Genomic DNA, 23,916 nt, shown 5'->3' on the forward strand with positions numbered 1-23,916 from the left:
CTCACCTGTCTTCCTCTAAAGTAATTCCCATCTCATAACTAGTAGGCAAGCCCTATGTCACGTCAGACTGGAAAATTTCCAATCTCGAAGATAAAAGGGGGTTGAAAATTAAAGCAGTAACTTTAAAGGAACCGGAAAAGGCCAGTCCGGGTAAGTATGAGGTCAAGGAGGGTAAGTAGAAGGTCAAAAGAAGTACGCAGAAGGTCACAAGTGCAAATGTGCCCGTCTCCAGGGTCAACGTATTGCAATAGTCAAGGTCCCAACTACCAGGCGAAAATCACCTCGAAATATTCTCCGAACGACAAGCAAAAGTCCTGAGAGTTCTTGTCATAATGGCCGTAATTTCAACAGTACATCGGCCTCTCTGCCATAGCGCCAGTCCCGCAATAGTAACAGCAACATTCGACAGCAACAATTTCTGCAACGGAAACAAAAGTGTTAGTATCAACAAACTTCTCGCAAATAGGAAAATTGCAATATAACAGCGGTATATATTGCATCAATTGTGGCAATAACAACCAGCAGCAGTAACCTTATTAAAAATGACTATTCTACAGGCGAAGATCGCTCAGACCGAAAATTGTATCATCAGGCACTACAAGACCCACAAAAGACTGCACCATCGATAGTTGCAAGTCGCAGCTCTAACCGAAGAACGATCAACTGCAGCAGCCAAAACTGCAACACCAATGGTCTCGGCTATCGGAATGTCACAGCAATGAAACCTAAACGAAAATCTTACCCCCGCAAACCGCGACAGCAATCTGAAAGACTCAGGGAATAATTGCAAACAACTAGAACTGCCACAAATAATCGCAGCATTCCTTTCCATAAAAACAGCAACATTTCTACAGGCGAAAATCCCTCAGGCCGAAAATTGCATCATCAAGTACTGCTGGGCCCACAAAAGACTGCACCATCGATAGCTGCAAAAACGTAGCTCCGTCTGAGGACTAATCAACTGCAGCAACCAAAACTGTAACACCAACAGTCTCAGCCATCGAAATGTCAGAGCAATGAAACCCAACAGAACCTACCCCCAAAATCGCGACAACAATCTGAGAGATTCTGTCTGAAAAAAACGACTGCTCCATCAGCAGTGGCATCAAGGTCGACAGCCCAAGTTGTTAGCTTCCCATTTATGTGTATAACCTGGTCATAATAGTAATGACAGCAAGGCAAATTAAAATTATCCTTAACGGCCGCTCCCATCAGAAGTATAATTAACACTTTCGGCCAGTAATTGTGGCAATAACAGCCAGCAGTAGTAATCTCCTTAAGAGTGACAGATCTGCATCAACAAGTGCTGCAAAGTCTATAAAGGACTGCACCATCGATAGCCGCAACTCACAGCTATACCAAAAGATCAATCGGCTGCAGCAGTCAAAACTGCAACCTCACCGGTCTCAGCCATCGAGACGTCACAACGATGACTGCAAAATGCCTGATGTTGTAATGGCCAAATTTCGACAACAACACAAGAAACTTATTTTCAAATTGCGACAACAATCTGAAAAAAGATCTTGGGAATATGCAACAACTAAATTTATAGCAATAGTTGCAGCGTTCTTTCCCATGAGAAACAGCAACAAAAGGCGGCCATAACAACAATTACAGCATGAAAAACTGGACATCTACAATGGTCAAAATCGCAACAGTAACACAAAAACTTCTTTTCAAAATTGCGACAAAAATCTGAAAAAAACTCAGGGAGAATGCAATAACTAAATTCATAACAATAATTGCAGTCTTCTTTCTTATGAAAACAGCAACAAAAAACGGCGATAACAACAATTACAACAAGAAAAACTGGACATATACAATGTCACAGGACCCCTGTTTAAAAATTGCAACAACAATAGTTGCAGTGAATCATAAAGGCAATCGAAATTGCCGCAACATTCTGAAGATTGAAGTTGCTGGTCCACAGCGCGGTTATAACAAAACAGCGACACATACATAACAGCTGCCATGGCAACGGCCATTCGCCCCCGTGCTCAGCACACATGTGCCAGTTGTCATGTCAAGTACCAATTGTCTCTGTGCGCAGCATACAGCCATAACAGCTTGGACAACAAAAAATCGAAATATCACCAATTTCCCAGGGACCTATGTCCAAATCTTCCAAATTAGTCGTCGAGCAAGCCTGCGCAACGCACAGCGGTAGTTATCTTCCTAACCAATAACACACATATAGTGACCGCATCCGCCATATAGTAAAACAATTTCCATAAACTTCGACGGCAGCTAAAAATTTCTCCTTTATTTTCCTCTGTAGGTATTAAATAAAGCCCATTTGGCGAAACAAAAAACGACAGCAGCAAAATCTCTCTTCATTCTCCTCTGTATTTATCAATTAACGGGAAAAACACAAAGGTTGGAAAACAGTATTAAGGCTTTCACAGCCCGGGACGGATACCCTTCCTGCAAAGTGTGTGAAATTTGCAGGAAATTATTTATAAAAGAAACTCCTGCCCGTTGTGTTGCCGGTTGGCCTGTCCTTATATGACCAGCTGGTCTATCCAAAGGGTAGATAAATCTATCTGTCTTGACATTAATCGATTTCCAATAAGGCATATCGATAACAATTCTGAGTCGTGAAGAAACTCATGGTATGTTAAACAGGGTTATCAAAAAACTATAAGTCCATTAAGGGAAAGTCGTCGAAGTCGTACTATCAATTGCAGATCTCCTCTCAGGAAAAATCATATATAGGATTATAATAGTAAAAATCAATAAAATTATAATAAAATAAGAACAATCTGAAATAAGAAAGTGGAGAGAGCAGTGGCGTCATATACTAGAAGATTGGCGCGAAAAATCGTTCTTCGGGGAGCCCCAGCGGAAGCTACCTATGTGCAAAACCGATGAACTATCAGGATCAATAGAAATCAGTATTCCTTCCTAAATGCAGAATCTGTTACGCACAGAAATTCCCTGTTGGAAGTCGTCATTAGTTGGCAGGAAATCGTTTTGTATAACAGAAAAATAAAAGAAGAAAATATTCTCCCTTCGATCTCGTGTGAAGGTCCCTTTTTTCCTCATCCCATGTCCAATCACCCTGGACAATGACTGCCGATGCCCCGACTAATGAATTATCGATGACTTTCCTTTTTCGGCGGGAAGGCCTCCTCTGGATTTCTCGTCCACAAACCTTAGACATTTTCATCCTGTACTTAACTACCTTGGTCGATGGCCGGCTCCTTTGCCGTTGTTGCACTTCAATCGGAATTCGATAATCGAAATTTGAATTAAACCGAAATACATGAAGAAAAAGTCAGTCGGCGTCTAACATTCAGAGAGAAAATACATAAAACCTGTAAGGGAATTCAAACTCTGGTCCTGTACCTCCTGAATTCCTCATCACGTATTATTCTAGTCAATATTCATAAAGACTATCGTAAATTGCCCATACATACAAGCGTGAGGGTTTATGAAAAAAGCCCGTCAGATCGTGTCTGAGTTCCGTGTGTCGGAGCCAGTCATTCAAGTAAACTGCACAAGGGCGTATAGACCCTTAACCTGTGTGTGTGTGAAAATTAATTATCCGTGTGATTAGTGCAAACCAGTCGTGTTCGAAAATCAGATCTAAAAGATCTATTGTGTTCATTGCGAAAGACAGGTGTGTCAGAGCGTTATTCCTTGCATCAAAGGAATCACTGTGTCCTGTCTATGACCACCTCATAAGTGTCTCTGTTCTCTCTTACCTCCATCCGCAGTATGTCCGGCATAGTCCTGTCTCAACAGGTGTTTCCCACCACCCGTGAAGCCTTTCGTGAATTTATTCTGTCTGTCAGGGGTGCTACTGCATCACCTGTCACTATCTGCATCACCTGTCAAAAAAATAAAACTAGAAATCGATAATGAAGAAACCGAATGCGGCGCCGGAAAAGAAGGCGAAGCGAGAACCCGTGCGGTCCGTAATGGAAAAGGGTCCAATAATGGTCCTAGGTAAGTCATGTGTTACAATAGTTTTCCGTCTGTGTCTTATTTCCGACCTCCAGTAGTCCAAATGTCCGGTCGGACACACCCGCTTCGGATGTATCTGTGAGCAATCTGACAAAAAAGTTTGGATCTCGTACGGTTACTCCGTCCACTAGTCTATGTGTTCCCTTTCCAACACCCAGGTATGACAGTGATAGTCAGCCCATTTTTCTAAGTCAGGAATCTCAACTTATCTCCCTCACTTCTTTCCTTAGTCCATCGATTAGTCTACATGCAAGTGACTTTTCCGACTCAGAGTCCACCATCTCTACGTCCGTAACTGAAAATGACTTCCCCGATTCAGTGTCTACCATTTCCACACTCGTAACCGCAAGAGAGGCTCCGCCTGTCCTCCAGCAACCGCAACCGAATATGCACAGCGATGAGGACCTCTGGTGTAACTGGGATTCCTGGCAGCCCGTCTCTCAATATCATCGTCACAACTGGCTGCCTTATAGTGTCACCTATTCCCGGGGTTTGCCCACCAGTATTACCTATCGTCGTCAAAATATAAATTATCAGTGGTGTCGTCCCGGCTGTACACCTCGTACGCCCTCATATATACGTCATAATTCTTCTCTTCGTTTCAGACTAACGCCACCACGTTATTAATTGTGCCTCACACATGTGAGGTCATTACTTCTCCAATTCCTTTCGTCCTATTCATTTCCTCCTCCTACCCATCCCTTCATATTGTTCTTATGTAGTCAAGGCCAGAGGATCTAGCAACCTTATAGCAGGAAACTGGAACCTCCCTTTCCACGGTTTCCCCCGCCTATCCTATTGTCAATCTGCAAAGGACTATCCCCAGTTCTTTGGGTTGTCAAGGCCCGCGGATCCGGCAACCCTATCGCAGGTAACTGGAGCCCCCCTATCCACGGTTTCCCCCGCCTATCCTGTCGTCATCATCACAACATCTATCCCCAGTTAGCCATAAGGGCCGCGTGGCGATTCTCAGTCCTATCCTCTGACCGTCATAAATCCTTCCAGATCTCCCAAATTCATTAATCAATTCTCCCAGATTCCCTAAAACCTACCCCTCACCTGTCTTCCTCTAAAGTAATTCCCATCTCATAACTAGTAGGCAAGCCCTATGTCACGTCAGACTGGAAAATTTCCAATCTCGAAGATAAAAGGGGGTTGAAAATTAAAGCAGTAACTTTAAAGGAACCGGAAAAGGCCAGTCCGGGTAAGTATGAGGTCAAGGAGGGTAAGTAGAAGGTCAAAAGGAGTACGCAGAAGGTCACAAGTGCAAATGTGCCCGTCTCCAGGGTCAACGTATTGCAATAGTCAAGGTCCCAACTACCAGGCGAAAATCACCTCGAAATATTCTCCGAACGACAAGCAAAAGTCCTGAGAGTTCTTGTCATAATGGCCGTAATTTCAACAGTACATCGGCCTCTCTGCCATAGCGCCAGTCCCGCAATAGTAACAGCAACATTCGACAGCAACAATTTCTGCAACGGAAACAAAAGTGTTAGTATCAACAAACTTCTCGCAAATAGGAAAATTGCAATATAACAGCGGTATATATTGCATCAATTGTGGCAATAACAACCAGCAGCAGTAACCTTATTAAAAATGACTATTCTACAGGCGAAGATCGCTCAGACCGAAAATTGTATCATCAGGCACTACAAGACCCACAAAAGACTGCACCATCGATAGTTGCAAGTCGCAGCTCTAACCGAAGAACGATCAACTGCAGCAGCCAAAACTGCAACACCAATGGTCTCGGCTATCGGAATGTCACAGCAATGAAACCTAAACGAAAATCTTACCCCCGCAAACCGCGACAGCAATCTGAAAGACTCAGGGAATAATTGCAAACAACTAGAACTGCCACAAATAATCGCAGCATTCCTTTCCATAAAAACAGCAACATTTCTACAGGCGAAAATCCCTCAGGCCGAAAATTGCATCATCAAGTACTGCTGGGCCCACAAAAGACTGCACCATCGATAGCTGCAAAAACGTAGCTCCGTCTGAGGACTAATCAACTGCAGCAACCAAAACTGTAACACCAACAGTCTCAGCCATCGAAATGTCAGAGCAATGAAACCCAACAGAACCTACCCCCAAAATCGCGACAACAATCTGAGAGATTCTGTCTGAAAAAAACGACTGCTCCATCAGCAGTGGCATCAAGGTCGACAGCCCAAGTTGTTAGCTTCCCATTTATGTGTATAACCTGGTCATAATAGTAATGACAGCAAGGCAAATTAAAATTATCCTTAACGGCCGCTCCCATCAGAAGTATAATTAACACTTTCGGCCAGTAATTGTGGCAATAACAGCCAGCAGTAGTAATCTCCTTAAGAGTGACAGATCTGCATCAACAAGTGCTGCAAAGTCTATAAAGGACTGCACCATCGATAGCCGCAACTCACAGCTATACCAAAAGATCAATCGGCTGCAGCAGTCAAAACTGCAACCTCACCGGTCTCAGCCATCGAGACGTCACAACGATGACTGCAAAATGCCTGATGTTGTAATGGCCAAATTTCGACAACAACACAAGAAACTTATTTTCAAATTGCGACAACAATCTGAAAAAAGATCTTGGGAATATGCAACAACTAAATTTATAGCAATAGTTGCAGCGTTCTTTCCCATGAGAAACAGCAACAAAAGGCGGCCATAACAACAATTACAGCATGAAAAACTGGACATCTACAATGGTCAAAATCGCAACAGTAACACAAAAACTTCTTTTCAAAATTGCGACAAAAATCTGAAAAAAACTCAGGGAGAATGCAATAACTAAATTCATAACAATAATTGCAGTCTTCTTTCTTATGAAAACAGCAACAAAAAACGGCGATAACAACAATTACAACAAGAAAAACTGGACATATACAATGTCACAGGACCCCTGTTTAAAAATTGCAACAACAATAGTTGCAGTGAATCATAAAGGCAATCGAAATTGCCGCAACATTCTGAAGATTGAAGTTGCTGGTCCACAGCGCGGTTATAACAAAACAGCGACACATACATAACAGCTGCCATGGCAACGGCCATTCGCCCCCGTGCTCAGCACACATGTGCCAGTTGTCATGTCAAGTACCAATTGTCTCTGTGCGCAGCATACAGCCATAACAGCTTGGACAACAAAAAATCGAAATATCACCAATTTCCCAGGGACCTATGTCCAAATCTTCCAAATTAGTCGTCGAGCAAGCCTGCGCAACGCACAGCGGTAGTTATCTTCCTAACCAATAACACACATATAGTGACCGCATCCGCCATATAGTAAAACAATTTCCATAAACTTCGACGGCAGCTAAAAATTTCTCCTTTATTTTCCTCTGTAGGTATTAAATAAAGCCCATTTGGCGAAACAAAAAACGACAGCAGCAAAATCTCTCTTCATTCTCCTCTGTATTTATCAATTAACGGGAAAAACACAAAGGTTGGAAAACAGTATTAAGGCTTTCACAGCCCGGGACGGATACCCTTCCTGCAAAGTGTGTGAAATTTGCAGGAAATTATTTATAAAAGAAACTCCTGCCCGTTGTGTTGCCGGTTGGCCTGTCCTTATATGACCAGCTGGTCTATCCAAAGGGTAGATAAATCTATCTGTCTTGACATTAATCGATTTCCAATAAGGCATATCGATAACAATTCTGAGTCGTGAAGAAACTCATGGTATGTTAAACAGGGTTATCAAAAAACTATAAGTCCATTAAGGGAAAGTCGTCGAAGTCGTACTATCAATTGCAGATCTCCTCTCAGGAAAAATCATATATAGGATTATAATAGTAAAAATCAATAAAATTATAATAAAATAAGAACAATCTGAAATAAGAAAGTGGAGAGAGCAGTGGCGTCATATACTAGAAGATTGGCGCGAAAAATCGTTCTTCGGGGAGCCCCAGCGGAAGCTACCTATGTGCAAAACCGATGAACTATCAGGATCAATAGAAATCAGTATTCCTTCCTAAATGCAGAATCTGTTACGCACAGAAATTCCCTGTTGGAAGTCGTCATTAGTTGGCAGGAAATCGTTTTGTATAACAGAAAAATAAAAGAAGAAAATATTCTCCCTTCGATCTCGTGTGAAGGTCCCTTTTTTCCTCATCCCATGTCCAATCACCCTGGACAATGACTGCCGATGCCCCGACTAATGAATTATCGATGACTTTCCTTTTTCGGCGGGAAGGCCTCCTCTGGATTTCTCGTCCACAAACCTTAGACATTTTCATCCTGTACTTAACTACCTTGGTCGATGGCCGGCTCCTTTGCCGTTGTTGCACTTCAATCGGAATTCGATAATCGAAATTTGAATTAAACCGAAATACATGAAGAAAAAGTCAGTCGGCGTCTAACATTCAGAGAGAAAATACATAAAACCTGTAAGGGAATTCAAACTCTGGTCCTGTACCTCCTGAATTCCTCATCACGTATTATTCTAGTCAATATTCATAAAGACTATCGTAAATTGCCCATACATACAAGCGTGAGGGTTTATGAAAAAAGCCCGTCAGATCGTGTCTGAGTTCCGTGTGTCGGAGCCAGTCATTCAAGTAAACTGCACAAGGGCGTATAGACCCTTAACCTGTGTGTGTGTGAAAATTAATTATCCGTGTGATTAGTGCAAACCAGTCGTGTTCGAAAATCAGATCTAAAAGATCTATTGTGTTCATTGCGAAAGACAGGTGTGTCAGAGCGTTATTCCTTGCATCAAAGGAATCACTGTGTCCTGTCTATGACCACCTCATAAGTGTCTCTGTTCTCTCTTACCTCCATCCGCAGTATGTCCGGCATAGTCCTGTCTCAACAGGTGTTTCCCACCACCCGTGAAGCCTTTCGTGAATTTATTCTGTCTGTCAGGGGTGCTACTGCATCACCTGTCACTATCTGCATCACCTGTCAAAAAAATAAAACTAGAAATCGATAATGAAGAAACCGAATGCGGCGCCGGAAAAGAAGGCGAAGCGAGAACCCGTGCGGTCCGTAATGGAAAAGGGTCCAATAATGGTCCTAGGTAAGTCATGTGTTACAATAGTTTTCCGTCTGTGTCTTATTTCCGACCTCCAGTAGTCCAAATGTCCGGTCGGACACACCCGCTTCGGATGTATCTGTGAGCAATCTGACAAAAAAGTTTGGATCTCGTACGGTTACTCCGTCCACTAGTCTATGTGTTCCCTTTCCAACACCCAGGTATGACAGTGATAGTCAGCCCATTTTTCTAAGTCAGGAATCTCAACTTATCTCCCTCACTTCTTTCCTTAGTCCATCGATTAGTCTACATGCAAGTGACTTTTCCGACTCAGAGTCCACCATCTCTACGTCCGTAACTGAAAATGACTTCCCCGATTCAGTGTCTATCATTTCCACACTCGTAACCGCAAGAGAGGCTCCGCCTGTCCTCCAGCAACCGCAACCGAATATGCACAGCGATGAGGACCTCTGGTGTAACTGGGATTCCTGGCAGCCCGTCTCTCAATATCATCGTCACAACTGGCTGCCTTATAGTGTCACCTATTCCCGGGGTTTGCCCACCAGTATTACCTATCGTCGTCAAAATATAAATTATCAGTGGTGTCGTCCCGGCTGTACACCTCGTACGCCCTCATATATACGTCATAATTCTTCTCTTCGTTTCAGACTAACGCCACCACGTTATTAATTGTGCCTCACACATGTGAGGTCATTACTTCTCCAATTCCTTTCGTCCTATTCATTTCCTCCTCCTACCCATCCCTTCATATTGTTCTTATGTAGTCAAGGCCAGAGGATCTAGCAACCTTATAGCAGGAAACTGGAACCTCCCTTTCCACGGTTTCCCCCGCCTATCCTATTGTCAATCTGCAAAGGACTATCCCCAGTTCTTTGGGTTGTCAAGGCCCGCGGATCCGGCAACCCTATCGTAGGTAACTGGAGCCCCCCTATCCACGGTTTCCCCCGCCTATCCTGTCGTCATCATCACAACATCTATCCCCAGTTAGCCATAAGGGCCGCGTGGCGATTCTCAGTCCTATCCTCTGACCGTCATAAATCCTTCCAGATCTCCCAAATTCATTAATCAATTCTCCCAGATTCCCTAAAACCTACCCCTCACCTGTCTTCCTCTAAAGTAATTCCCATCTCATAACTAGTAGGCAAGCCCTATGTCACGTCAGACTGGAAAATTTCCAATCTCGAAGATAAAAGGGGGTTGAAAATTAAAGCAGTAACTTTAAAGGAACCGGAAAAGGCCAGTCCGGGTAAGTATGAGGTCAAGGAGGGTAAGTAGAAGGTCAAAAGAAGTACGCAGAAGGTCACAAGTGCAAATGTGCCCGTCTCCAGGGTCAACGTATTGCAATAGTCAAGGTCCCAACTACCAGGCGAAAATCACCTCGAAATATTCTCCGAACGACAAGCAAAAGTCCTGAGAGTTCTTGTCATAATGGCCGTAATTTCAACAGTACATCGGCCTCTCTGCCATAGCGCCAGTCCCGCAATAGTAACAGCAACATTCGACAGCAACAATTTCTGCAACGGAAACAAAAGTGTTAGTATCAACAAACTTCTCGCAAATAGGAAAATTGCAATATAACAGCGGTATATATTGCATCAATTGTGGCAATAACAACCAGCAGCAGTAACCTTATTAAAAATGACTATTCTACAGGCGAAGATCGCTCAGACCGAAAATTGTATCATCAGGCACTACAAGACCCACAAAAGACTGCACCATCGATAGTTGCAAGTCGCAGCTCTAACCGAAGAACGATCAACTGCAGCAGCCAAAACTGCAACACCAATGGTCTCGGCTATCGGAATGTCACAGCAATGAAACCTAAACGAAAATCTTACCCCCGCAAACCGCGACAGCAATCTGAAAGACTCAGGGAATAATTGCAAACAACTAGAACTGCCACAAATAATCGCAGCATTCCTTTCCATAAAAACAGCAACATTTCTACAGGCGAAAATCCCTCAGGCCGAAAATTGCATCATCAAGTACTGCTGGGCCCACAAAAGACTGCACCATCGATAGCTGCAAAAACGTAGCTCCGTCTGAGGACTAATCAACTGCAGCAACCAAAACTGTAACACCAACAGTCTCAGCCATCGAAATGTCAGAGCAATGAAACCCAACAGAACCTACCCCCAAAATCGCGACAACAATCTGAGAGATTCTGTCTGAAAAAAACGACTGCTCCATCAGCAGTGGCATCAAGGTCGACAGCCCAAGTTGTTAGCTTCCCATTTATGTGTATAACCTGGTCATAATAGTAATGACAGCAAGGCAAATTAAAATTATCCTTAACGGCCGCTCCCATCAGAAGTATAATTAACACTTTCGGCCAGTAATTGTGGCAATAACAGCCAGCAGTAGTAATCTCCTTAAGAGTGACAGATCTGCATCAACAAGTGCTGCAAAGTCTATAAAGGACTGCACCATCGATAGCCGCAACTCACAGCTATACCAAAAGATCAATCGGCTGCAGCAGTCAAAACTGCAACCTCACCGGTCTCAGCCATCGAGACGTCACAACGATGACTGCAAAATGCCTGATGTTGTAATGGCCAAATTTCGACAACAACACAAGAAACTTATTTTCAAATTGCGACAACAATCTGAAAAAAGATCTTGGGAATATGCAACAACTAAATTTATAGCAATAGTTGCAGCGTTCTTTCCCATGAGAAACAGCAACAAAAGGCGGCCATAACAACAATTACAGCATGAAAAACTGGACATCTACAATGGTCAAAATCGCAACAGTAACACAAAAACTTCTTTTCAAAATTGCGACAAAAATCTGAAAAAAACTCAGGGAGAATGCAATAACTAAATTCATAACAATAATTGCAGTCTTCTTTCTTATGAAAACAGCAACAAAAAACGGCGATAACAACAATTACAACAAGAAAAACTGGACATATACAATGTCACAGGACCCCTGTTTAAAAATTGCAACAACAATAGTTGCAGTGAATCATAAAGGCAATCGAAATTGCCGCAACATTCTGAAGATTGAAGTTGCTGGTCCACAGCGCGGTTATAACAAAACAGCGACACATACATAACAGCTGCCATGGCAACGGCCATTCGCCCCCGTGCTCAGCACACATGTGCCAGTTGTCATGTCAAGTACCAATTGTCTCTGTGCGCAGCATACAGCCATAACAGCTTGGACAACAAAAAATCGAAATATCACCAATTTCCCAGAAACAAACTTCTCGCAAATAGGAAAATTGCAATATAACAGCGGTATATATTGCATCAATTGTGGCAATAACAACCAGCAGCAGTAACCTTATTAAAAATGACTATTCTACAGGCGAAGATCGCTCAGACCGAAAATTGTATCATCAGGCACTACAAGACCCACAAAAGACTGCACCATCGATAGTTGCAAGTCGCAGCTCTAACCGAAGAACGATCAACTGCAGCAGCCAAAACTGCAACACCAATGGTCTCGGCTATCGGAATGTCACAGCAATGAAACCTAAACGAAAATCTTACCCCCGCAAACCGCGACAGCAATCTGAAAGACTCAGGGAATAATTGCAAACAACTAGAACTGCCACAAATAATCGCAGCATTCCTTTCCATAAAAACAGCAACATTTCTACAGGCGAAAATCCCTCAGGCCGAAAATTGCATCATCAAGTACTGCTGGGCCCACAAAAGACTGCACCATCGATAGCTGCAAAAACGTAGCTCCGTCTGAGGACTAATCAACTGCAGCAACCAAAACTGTAACACCAACAGTCTCAGCCATCGAAATGTCAGAGCAATGAAACCCAACAGAACCTACCCCCAAAATCGCGACAACAATCTGAGAGATTCTGTCTGAAAAAAACGACTGCTCCATCAGCAGTGGCATCAAGGTCGACAGCCCAAGTTGTTAGCTTCCCATTTATGTGTATAACCTGGTCATAATAGTAATGACAGCAAGGCAAATTAAAATTATCCTTAACGGCCGCTCCCATCAGAAGTATAATTAACACTTTCGGCCAGTAATTGTGGCAATAACAGCCAGCAGTAGTAATCTCCTTAAGAGTGACAGATCTGCATCAACAAGTGCTGCAAAGTCTATAAAGGACTGCACCATCGATAGCCGCAACTCACAGCTATACCAAAAGATCAATCGGCTGCAGCAGTCAAAACTGCAACCTCACCGGTCTCAGCCATCGAGACGTCACAACGATGACTGCAAAATGCCTGATGTTGTAATGGCCAAATTTCGACAACAACACAAGAAACTTATTTTCAAATTGCGACAACAATCTGAAAAAAGATCTTGGGAATATGCAACAACTAAATTTATAGCAATAGTTGCAGCGTTCTTTCCCATGAGAAACAGCAACAAAAGGCGGCCATAACAACAATTACAGCATGAAAAACTGGACATCTACAATGGTCAAAATCGCAACAGTAACACAAAAACTTCTTTTCAAAATTGCGACAAAAATCTGAAAAAAACTCAGGGAGAATGCAATAACTAAATTCATAACAATAATTGCAGTCTTCTTTCTTATGAAAACAGCAACAAAAAACGGCGATAACAACAATTACAACAAGAAAAACTGGACATATACAATGTCACAGGACCCCTGTTTAAAAATTGCAACAACAATAGTTGCAGTGAATCATAAAGGCAATCGAAATTGCCGCAACATTCTGAAGATTGAAGTTGCTGGTCCACAGCGCGGTTATAACAAAACAGCGACACATACATAACAGCTGCCATGGCAACGGCCATTCGCCCCCGTGCTCAGCACACATGTGCCAGTTGTCATGTCAAGTACCAATTGTCTCTGTGCGCAGCATACAGCCATAACAGCTTGGACAACAAAAAATCGAAATATCACCAATTTCCCAGGGACCTATGTCCAAATCTTCCAAATTAGTCGTCGAGCAAGCCTGCGCAACGCACAGCGGTAGTTATCTTCCTAACCAATAACACACATATAGTGACCGCATCCGCCATATAGTAAAACAATTTCCATAAACTTCGACGGCAGCTAAAAATTTCTCCTTTATTTTCCTCTGTAGGTATTAAATAAAGCCCATTTGGCGAAACAAAAAACGACAGCAGCAAAATCTCTCTTCATTCTCCTCTGTATTTATCAATTAACGGGAAAAACACAAAGGTTGGAAAACAGTATTAAGGCTTTCACAGCCCGGGACGGATACCCTTCCTGCAAAGTGTGTGAAATTTGCAGGAAATTATTTATAAAAGAAACTCCTGCCCGTTGTGTTGCCGGTTGGCCTGTCCTTATATGACCAGCTGGTCTATCCAAAGGGTAGATAAATCTATCTGTCTTGACATTAATCGATTTCCAATAAGGCATATCGATAACAATTCTGAGTCGTGAAGAAACTCATGGTATGTTAAACAGGGTTATCAAAAAACTATAAGTCCATTAAGGGAAAGTCGTCGAAGTCGTACTATCAATTGCAGATCTCCTCTCAGGAAAAATCATATATAGGATTATAATAGTAAAAATCAATAAAATTATAATAAAATAAGAACAATCTGAAATAAGAAAGTGGAGAGAGCAGTGGCGTCATATACTAGAAGATTGGCGCGAAAAATCGTTCTTCGGGGAGCCCCAGCGGAAGCTACCTATGTGCAAAACCGATGAACTATCAGGATCAATAGAAATCAGTATTCCTTCCTAAATGCAGAATCTGTTACGCACAGAAATTCCCTGTTGGAAGTCGTGTGAACAAATTTCATTAAAATAAAAATAAAAATAAAAATGAAAAACTAACTAATTCCCTTGAGTAAATGAAACAAAATATTTTAAATAAAAATAGAAGAATAAAAATAATAATAATAAAATATAAAATAAATAATAAATAATAAATAAAATATAAATAATAAAAATAAAATTAATTAAAGATTAAAATAACTAAATAAATGAATAAATTACAATAAAATATATGATAATAATATTAAAAATTAGTAAATTACAATAAAATAAGAATAAAAATTATAATACAAAATTCCATTAAAATAAAAATTAAAATAAAAAATTAACTAATTTCCTTGAGTGAACAATCTTCATTAAAATAAAAAATAAAAAATGAAAAACTAACTAATTCCCTTAAGTAAACGAAACAAATAATTTAAATAAAATTATAAGAATAAAAATAATAAATAATAAAATATAAAATAAATAATAAATAATAAATAAAATATAAAATAATAAAAATAAAAATAAAAATTAATTAAAGATTAAAATAACTAACTAAATGAATAAATTACAATAAAATATATGATAAAAATATTAAAAATTAGTAAATTACAATAAAATAAGAATAAAAATTATAATACAAAATTTCATTAAAATAAAAATAAAAATTAAAATAAAATTTAACTAATTTCCTTGAGTAAAATGAAACAAATAATTTAAATAAAAATAGAAAAAATAAAATAATAAATAATAAAGTGTGTGAACAAATTTTATTAAAATAAAAAATGAAAAATAACTAATTCCCTTGAGTAAATGAAAACAAATAATATAAATAAAATTAGAAAAATCATGTGAACAAATTTCATTAAAATAAAAAATAAAAATAAAAATGAAAAACTAACTAATTCCCTTGAGTAAATGTGAACAAATTTCATTAAAATAAAAAATAAAAATAAAAATGAAAAACTAACTAATTCCCTTGAGTAAATGAAACAAAATATTTTAAATAAAAATAGAAGAATAAAAATAATAATAATAAAATATAAAATAAATAATAAATAATAAATAAAATATAAATAATAAAAATAAAATTAATTAAAGATTAAAATAACTAAATAAATGAATAAATTGCAATAAAATATATGATAATAATATTAAAAATTAGTAAATTACAATAAAATAAGAATAAAAATTATAATACAAAATTCCATTAAAATAAAAATTAAAATAAAAAATTAACTAATTTCCTTGAGTGAACAATCTTCATTAAAATAAAAAATAAAAAATGAAAAACTAACTAATTCCCTTAAGTAAACGAAGCAAATAATTTAAATAAAATTATAAGAATAAAAATAATAAATAATAAAATATAAAATAAATAATAAATAATAAATAAAATATAAAATAATAAAAATAAAAATAAAAATTAATTAAAGATTAAAATAACTAACTAAATGAATAAATTACAATAAAATATATGATAAAAATATTAAAAATTAGTAAATTACAATAAAATAAGAATAAAAATTATAATACAAAATTTCATTAAAATAAAAATAAAAATTAAAATAAAATTTAACTAATTTCCTTGAGTAAAATGAAACAAATAATTTAAATAAAAATAGAAAAAATAAAAATAATAAATAATAAAGTGTGTGAACAAATTTTATTAAAATAAAAAATGAAAAATAACTAATTCCCTTGAGTAAATGAAAACAAATAATATAAATAAAATTAGAAAAATCATGTGAACAAATTTCATTAAAATAAAAAATAAAAATAAAAATGAAAAACTAACTAATTCCCTTGAGTAAATGAAACAAAATATTTTAAATAAAAATAGAAGAATAAAAATAATAATAATAAAATATAAAATAAATAATAAATAATAAATAAAATATAAAATAATAAAAATAAAATTAATTAAAGAATTTGAACAAATTTCATTAAAATAAAAAATAAAAATGAAAAAACTAACTAATTCCCTTGAGTAAATGAAACAAAATATTTTAAATAAAAATAGAAAGAATAAAAATAATAAAATATAAAATAAATAATAAATAATAAATAAAATATAAAATAATAAAAAATTAATTAAAGATTAAAATAACTAAATAAATGAATAAATTACAATAAAATATATGATAATAATATTAAAAATTAGTAAATTACAATAAAATAAGAATAAAAATTATAATACAAAATTCCATTAAAATAAAAATTAAAATAAAAAACTAACTAATTTTCTTGAGTGAACAATCTTCATTAAAATAAAAAATAAAAAATGAAAAACTAACTAATTCCCTTAAGTAAACGAAACAAATAATTTAAATAAAATTATAAGAATAAAAATAATAAATAATAAAATATAAAATAAATAATAAATAATAAATAAAATATAAAATAATAAAAATAAAAATAAAAATTAATTAAAGATTAAAATAACTAACTAAATGAATAAATTACAATAAAATATATGATAAAAATATTAAAAATTAGTAAATTACAATAAAATAAGAATAAAAATTATAATACAAAATTTCATTAAAATAAAAATAAAAATTAAAATAAAATTTAACTAATTTCCTTGAGTAAAATGAAACAAATAATTTAAATAAAAATAGAAAAAATAAAAATAATAAATAATAAAGTGTGTGAACAAATTTTATTAAAATAAAAAATGAAAAATAACTAATTCCCTTGAGTAAATGAAAACAAATAATATAAATAAAATTAGAAAAATCATGTGAACAAATTTCATTAAAATAAAAAATAAAAATAAAAATGAAAAACTAACTAATTCCCTTGAGTAAATGAAACAAAATATTTTAAATAAAAATAGAAGAATAAAAATAATAATAATAAAATATAAAATAAATAATAAATAATAAATAAAATATAAAATAATAAAAATAAAATTAATTAAAGAATTTGAACAAATTTCATTAAAATAAAAAATAAAAATGAAAAAACTAACTAATTCCCTTGAGTAAATGAAACAAAATATTTTAAATAAAAATAGAAAGAATAAAAATAATAAAATATAAAATAAATAATAAATAATAAATAAAATATAAAATAATAAAAAATTAATTAAAGATTAAAATAACTAAATAAATGAATAAATTACAATAAAATATATGATAATAATATTAAAAATTAGTAAATTACAATAAAATAAGAATAAAAATTATAATACAAAATTCCATTAAAATAAAAATTAAAATAAAAAACTAACTAATTTTCTTGAGTGAACAATTTTCATTAAAATAAAAAATAAAAAATGAAAAATTAATTAATTCCCTTAAGTAAAATGAAACAAATAATTTAAATAAAATTATAAGAATAAAAATAATAAATAATAAAATATAAAATAAATAATAAATAATAAATAAAATAATAAAAATAAAAATAAAATTAATTAAAAATTAAAATAACTAACTAAATGAATAAATTACAATAAAATATATGATAAAAATATTAAAATTAGTAAATTACAATAAAATAAGAATAAAAATTATAATACAAAATTTCATTAAAATAAAAATAAATAAAAATTAAAGTAAAAATTAACTAATTTCCTTGAGTAAAATGAAAACAAATAATTTAAATAAAAATAGAAAAATAATAAATAATAAAGTATGTGAACAAATTTTATTAAAATAAAAAATGAAAAATAACTAATTCCCTTGAGTAAATGAAAACAAATAATTTAAATAAATTTAGAAAAATAAAAATAATAAAATATAAAATAAAAAATAAATAATAAATAAAATAAAAATAATAAAATAAAAATAAATTAAAGATTAAAATAACTAACTAAATGAATAAAATACAATAAAATATATGATAAAAATATTAAAAATTAGTAAATTACAATAAAATAAGAATAAAAATTATAATACAAAATTTTCATTAAAATAAAAATTAAAAAATAAAAAATTAACTAATTTCCTTGAGTAAATGAAACAAAATAATTTAAATGAAAAATAGAAAAATAATAAATAATAAAGTATAAAATAAATAATGAATAATAAATAAAATATAAAATAATAAAAATAAAAATAATTTAAAGATTAAATAACTAATTAAATGAATAAAATACAATAAAATATATGATAAAAATATTAAAAATTAGTAAATTACAATAATTAAGAATAAAAATTATAATACAAAAACAATAGAAAAATTTCCCGGAACGATAATCATGTGAACAAATTTCATTAAAATAAAATTAAAATGTAAAAATTAACTAATTCCCTTGAGTAAATGAAATAAATAAATTCAAATAAATTAGAAAAATAAAAATAATAAACAATTAAATATAAAATAAATAATAAATAAAATATAAAATAATAAAAATAAAAATAAATTAAAGATTAAAATAACTAAATAAATAAATAAAATACAATAAAATATATGATAAAAATATTAAAAATTAGTAAATTAAATAAAATAAGAATAAAAATTATAATACAAAAACAATAGAAAATTTTGAACAAATTTCATTAAAATAAAAAATAAAAACACTAACTAATTTCCTTGAGTAAATGAAACAGATAATTTTAAATAAAAGTTGAAAAATAAAAATAATAAATAATAAAATATAAAATAAATAATAAATAAAATATAAATAATAAATAATAAAAATAAAAATAAATTTTATTAAAATAAAAAATAAAAATGAAAAACTAACTAATTTCCTTGAGTAAATGAAAACAAATAATTTAAATAAAAATAGAAAAATAAAAACAATAAATAACAAAAACATAAAATAAAAAATAAATAACAAATAAAAATATAAAATAATAAAAACAAAAATAAAACAAATTAAAGATTAAATTAACTAACTGAATGAATAAAATACAATAAAATATATGATAAAAATATTAAAAATTAATAAATTACAATAAAATAAGAATAAAAACTATAATACAAAAACAATAGAAAATTTTTTGAATAAATCTCATTAAATTAAAACACTAATCAATTCCCTTGAGTAAATGAAAACAGATAATTTTAAAATAAAAATCGAAAAAAACAACCACTTACCTAAAAAAATTAATAAATTAGATATAAAAATTCCAAAATAGATACAGAAAACTTAAAAAAACCTAAAAATCTTAAAAATCCAAAAAAATTCCTAAAAAATCCTTCAAAATCCCAAAATCTTATTGGAATGTGAAATAACACCAAACATCAAATTGAAATATAAACCCAACATCCCAGAAAAAATATTCTGAAAACAGAATGTTTCAGTACTTAAATAAATCAAGATCAACAGTAGTAAGAAAAACCAAAGTAAGAATAAAAACAGAAAACAAAAATAAAAAATTAAAAATCTTAAAAAAACATATATATATATATGTGTACGTGTATACACAAACATACACAAATATAATCACACACACACACCCAACATATACACATACCTACAAACACATATACATGTGTACACATACATACATACATATACACATTCAAAACATAAACATAATATCAACACATAAACATATACACATGTACATACATACATATACATTCATACACACAAATACACATTCATTCACACAAATTTACATTCACATAAACACACATACATATTTACTTTTCCAAAAAACATACATCCATGCATATGTATATACACATACACATATCAAATTTAAATAACAAATAAACAAAAATAAAAATGATAATAAAAAAACAACACAAAAATTTATTCAAATATCAACAACTACAATAAATACATGGCTGCCCGGAGCGCTTTCGCCTCTTGCCAGGGAGGACTCATCAGCGAGCTTCAAAAAATACAAAAAACAAAACAAAAATAATAAATAATAAATAAAAATCAAAAACATTAACATAAAAACAAATAAATTACAACCAAAAAAATAAATACCAAATAATAATTTCACACAAAAATGAATGAATAACATATGCACAAATTGAATTGACAAGATCACAATTGATCTATTGAAATATTAGATTCCCAAAAAAATCTTTATCAAGAAAAAATATTCTAATCGTTAAAAATCCAAAAACCTCCTTACAACAATCTATATCATCAAGTACATCCCATGATTAAACAAAATAAAATTTTCCCTTCCAATTTCCATAGTAAAAAAACCTAAACAAGGAAAAAAAATATAAAAACAAAAAAATAAAAAAATCTTTTTCACCTTAATATAGTATATAAAATATATATAAAATAAAATAAAACGGAAATTATAAATAAAAATTGTCACTAAAAAAATTTTCAATTAAAAATTAAAACCATGAAATGAAATAATCAAATAACAACAAAGAGAATAACCAGAATATATTTAATCTAATAACTTTTACGAAGTTTCATATCACAACAATTATCGTTAAATATCACAGAATAAAAAGAAGAAAAACTTTATCTTGCAACAGATCACAGACAATAACAAACGTATATTCAAAAATTATTTTTTAAAAAATAAACAAAAATAAAAAATCATCATTTCTTATAAATAAACTTGTGATCCTTAACATCATGTATATAATTTAAATAGATATATATGTATAGCATATAAAATACAAATATTACATAAAAAAACAAAATGTAAATAAAAACAAATTGTATTTGATTCTTACCGATAACATTGAAAAAATAAATTTACAAAAAAATAAAAATTTCTCCAATATCAGAAAATCATCTCCTTTTTTCTAAAAAACAGAACGAAAAAAACAGACCTTTGTTTTAATAAAAGAGCCATAAACACAGCATGCTTTCAAGAGAAACAATTTCTTCTATATGTATCAAATTTTCAATAAAAAACAATCTTAAAACGAAAAAACTTCTTACATTGAACTAAAAATTTCCTTTTCCTTTTCTTTTTCCTCAATCTCAAATATGTAACGAAACTTCATTTTCGACAGAAAAAAACATATGTCCATTATCTCAATAAAAATAACAAATTCACAAAAAAATAAATCAAACACTTGACTTCTTAAGACACTGCACTCATTCACAACTAAATCAATACTCAAGATAAAAATGTATAACATAACTTACATATTCTCAACGAAAGTAAAAAACAAAGCCTACTTTACTATTTCGTTCAGAGAGAATTCAAAAACATTATTGTCAAAAACAAAATAACCGGTTTGAAAAACAAATAAAAAATCTTTCCAACTTCCTAACAATAATCAGCAAGATTCTTCTGTAAAATCAATATATATATATCCACAACATAAGTATAATACATTGTACGCATGCATCTAAATTAAAAAATTTTTTTTTTTTTTTTTTTTTTTTTTTTTTTTCTCCTCAAAAAAATCAAATCGTATCATAAAACCTCTTGTGGAAAAATGATTATATCAATTTATATCAATTTGTCTCGAAAAATAGACACAAATGAATTTTAAATCGAACATCGCCCTAACAGGTAACATAAACTTGAAAAAGAAAAAATCACTTCAACAATACAAATCAAGTTATGAAGAAAAATCAACCTCAAGAATGAAAAAATTATTTCATGAAAAATTCTTCCTCCTCAAAAGCAATGAAGAATGTCCTATTAAGTAAAACTTGCAAGTTCCTCTTGTCATAGCATCCATCATTCAAAAAGGTAACCATAAAATAATCCTTCCCAAAAACAAACGTAGTACCATCCTTAACATGTAAAAAAACATATATATGATGTATCATGTAAATATAAAAAAATAAGATGTACCATGTAAACATAAAATATGTCCATACAATACAATGAGATCGTCACTCAAAAACAAAGTAAACAAAAGCACTCTGTCTATCTTCCTCTCACTAATGTCCCATATCATTTGCAACAAAACCATCAGAGACCCAAGACAAACCACCATGAAAAAAATACAATCCACTAGCCAAAACAACTTCACAGAGGAAAGTCATACCCAACGTTCGTACAAAAAATCCCATGTATATGGAAATGAATGGGAAGGGTCAAATCAAATGGCAAACGTTACCGTCTGCAAAAATCACATTATAAACTAAAGAATAGAAAAACATACCATCATGCATGCCAATAAAGGTAAGTTTCAGCAAAGCAACCCCAACCCATAGGCTGAAAAAAACCATCAAAATAGAGTAACCCTTCCATATCAAAATCCAGCTCCCATTAAGTCAATATCAATAAAAAACTTTATTCTATTTCCAGAAACCAAAAATGAACAACAAACGGGGGACATACAAAGCAAAAAAGGGGGGTTGTCAAATATCATCAATTATCAATAATCACAAAAACAACAGCGATTCCACACAGGAAAAATTAAACGCAAAACTCCACACACATGACCAAAACGAATCATTCATCAATGGCAAAGATCATATATGATAGAAATCAGCTAATCAAACGGACGAAGACAACAAATCAAACAGATAAAACAAATAAAAACCAAAACAAATCAGAAATGAAATAAAACAAAAATATATAAGGACAAAAAAACTTTTTCACCTCTTTTTACAAATAAAATTGAAAAATAAAAAACAATATATCTCTCATATACATATTCCACAATACACATCCGTTCACTCATCTATTCACAAATATAAAACACAATAAATTTATCCAAAAATCAAAAATATATGCAAAAAGTATATAAAGTCAGAAATATAAAAACAAAAATAAACAACATTAATAAATAAATAAAATAACAAATAAAAAATTCATATAAAAATACATATAAAAATATATTTCCGAAAAAAACATCCATTTATTTAAAAAATACCTAAATTTTCCTAAAAAACATTCATTCGAAAGAAATTTCCTTATAAAAACAACTGATACAAATTAAAAAACAACCAAAATACTAATTTATTTCACAAACCCAATTATTTCACAAAATTTAATTATGTAAGACATTAAAAAATATAAACAAATAACCCTATATCTACATATAACTATTCATATATATAAGAGAAAACAAAAAGAAAAATATTATCTATATATTAAGAGAAATTATATTAAAAAATATTAAGAGAAAATAAATAATAGAACAAATATATACGAAAAATATTTTCATAAATAATTAATATAAATATAAATAATATAAAATTGTCATAAAATGTTTACTATACATATTCATCTATGTATATATAAATGTAAATTAATAAAAAAATTATTAAAAACATTAATAATAATAATAATATAAGAATTTGAATAAATTAAAAATTAGAATGAATAAAATATAAGAAATTGAATAAATTATGATTAAAAATAGAGTTATAAATTATACTTATTATGCATATTATTTAATATATATGCAATTAATAAAATAAATAAA

The 23,916-nt window shown here is 32.4% G+C and overlaps 1 protein-coding gene and 2 long non-coding RNA genes across 4 annotated transcripts; all 3 read left to right on the plus strand.

The window, feature by feature from the left end:
• Nucleotides 1-156: 156 nt before the first annotated feature.
• LOC131997816 (uncharacterized) lies at nt 157-7,550 on the plus strand. The gene is made up of 4 exons (XM_059369495.1): nt 157-171; nt 3,734-3,951; nt 4,005-4,127; nt 4,200-7,550. The coding sequence occupies exons 1-4, from the start codon at nt 157-159 to the stop codon at nt 4,594-4,596; spliced, it is 753 nt and encodes a 250-aa protein (XP_059225478.1). The 3' UTR covers nt 4,597-7,550.
• Nucleotides 7,551-8,290: 740 nt separating this feature from the next.
• Nucleotides 8,291-9,310, plus strand: LOC131994151 (uncharacterized). Of its 2 annotated transcripts, XR_009396491.1 has the most exons (4): nt 8,291-8,645; nt 8,743-8,974; nt 9,028-9,150; nt 9,223-9,310. It is a non-coding gene; the product is annotated as an uncharacterized LOC131994151 (long non-coding RNA). The 2 variants fall into 2 exon arrangements; XR_009396490.1 differs by having other exon boundaries at nt 8,291-8,974.
• A 12,656-nt stretch (nt 9,311-21,966) lies between these two features.
• LOC131994206 (uncharacterized) lies at nt 21,967-23,152 on the plus strand. Its single transcript, XR_009396532.1, has 2 exons — nt 21,967-22,664; nt 22,791-23,152. It is a non-coding gene; the product is annotated as an uncharacterized LOC131994206 (long non-coding RNA).
• Nucleotides 23,153-23,916: the final 764 nt, after the last annotated feature.

This window comes from Stomoxys calcitrans, chromosome 1, assembly GCF_963082655.1.
Source record: "Stomoxys calcitrans chromosome 1, idStoCalc2.1, whole genome shotgun sequence".
NCBI classification, from domain to species: Eukaryota; Metazoa; Arthropoda; class Insecta; order Diptera; family Muscidae; genus Stomoxys; species Stomoxys calcitrans.

Excerpts from the sequence above, each read along its gene's own strand:
- LOC131997816 (XM_059369495.1), top strand. Across the intron at positions 3,952-4,004 it reads GGGTCCAATAATGGTCCTAG|TAGTCCAAATGTCCGGTCGG; the intron begins GTAAGTCATGTG and ends TCCGACCTCCAG. Across the intron at positions 4,128-4,199 it reads GTTCCCTTTCCAACACCCAG|TCCATCGATTAGTCTACATG; the intron begins GTATGACAGTGA and ends TTCTTTCCTTAG.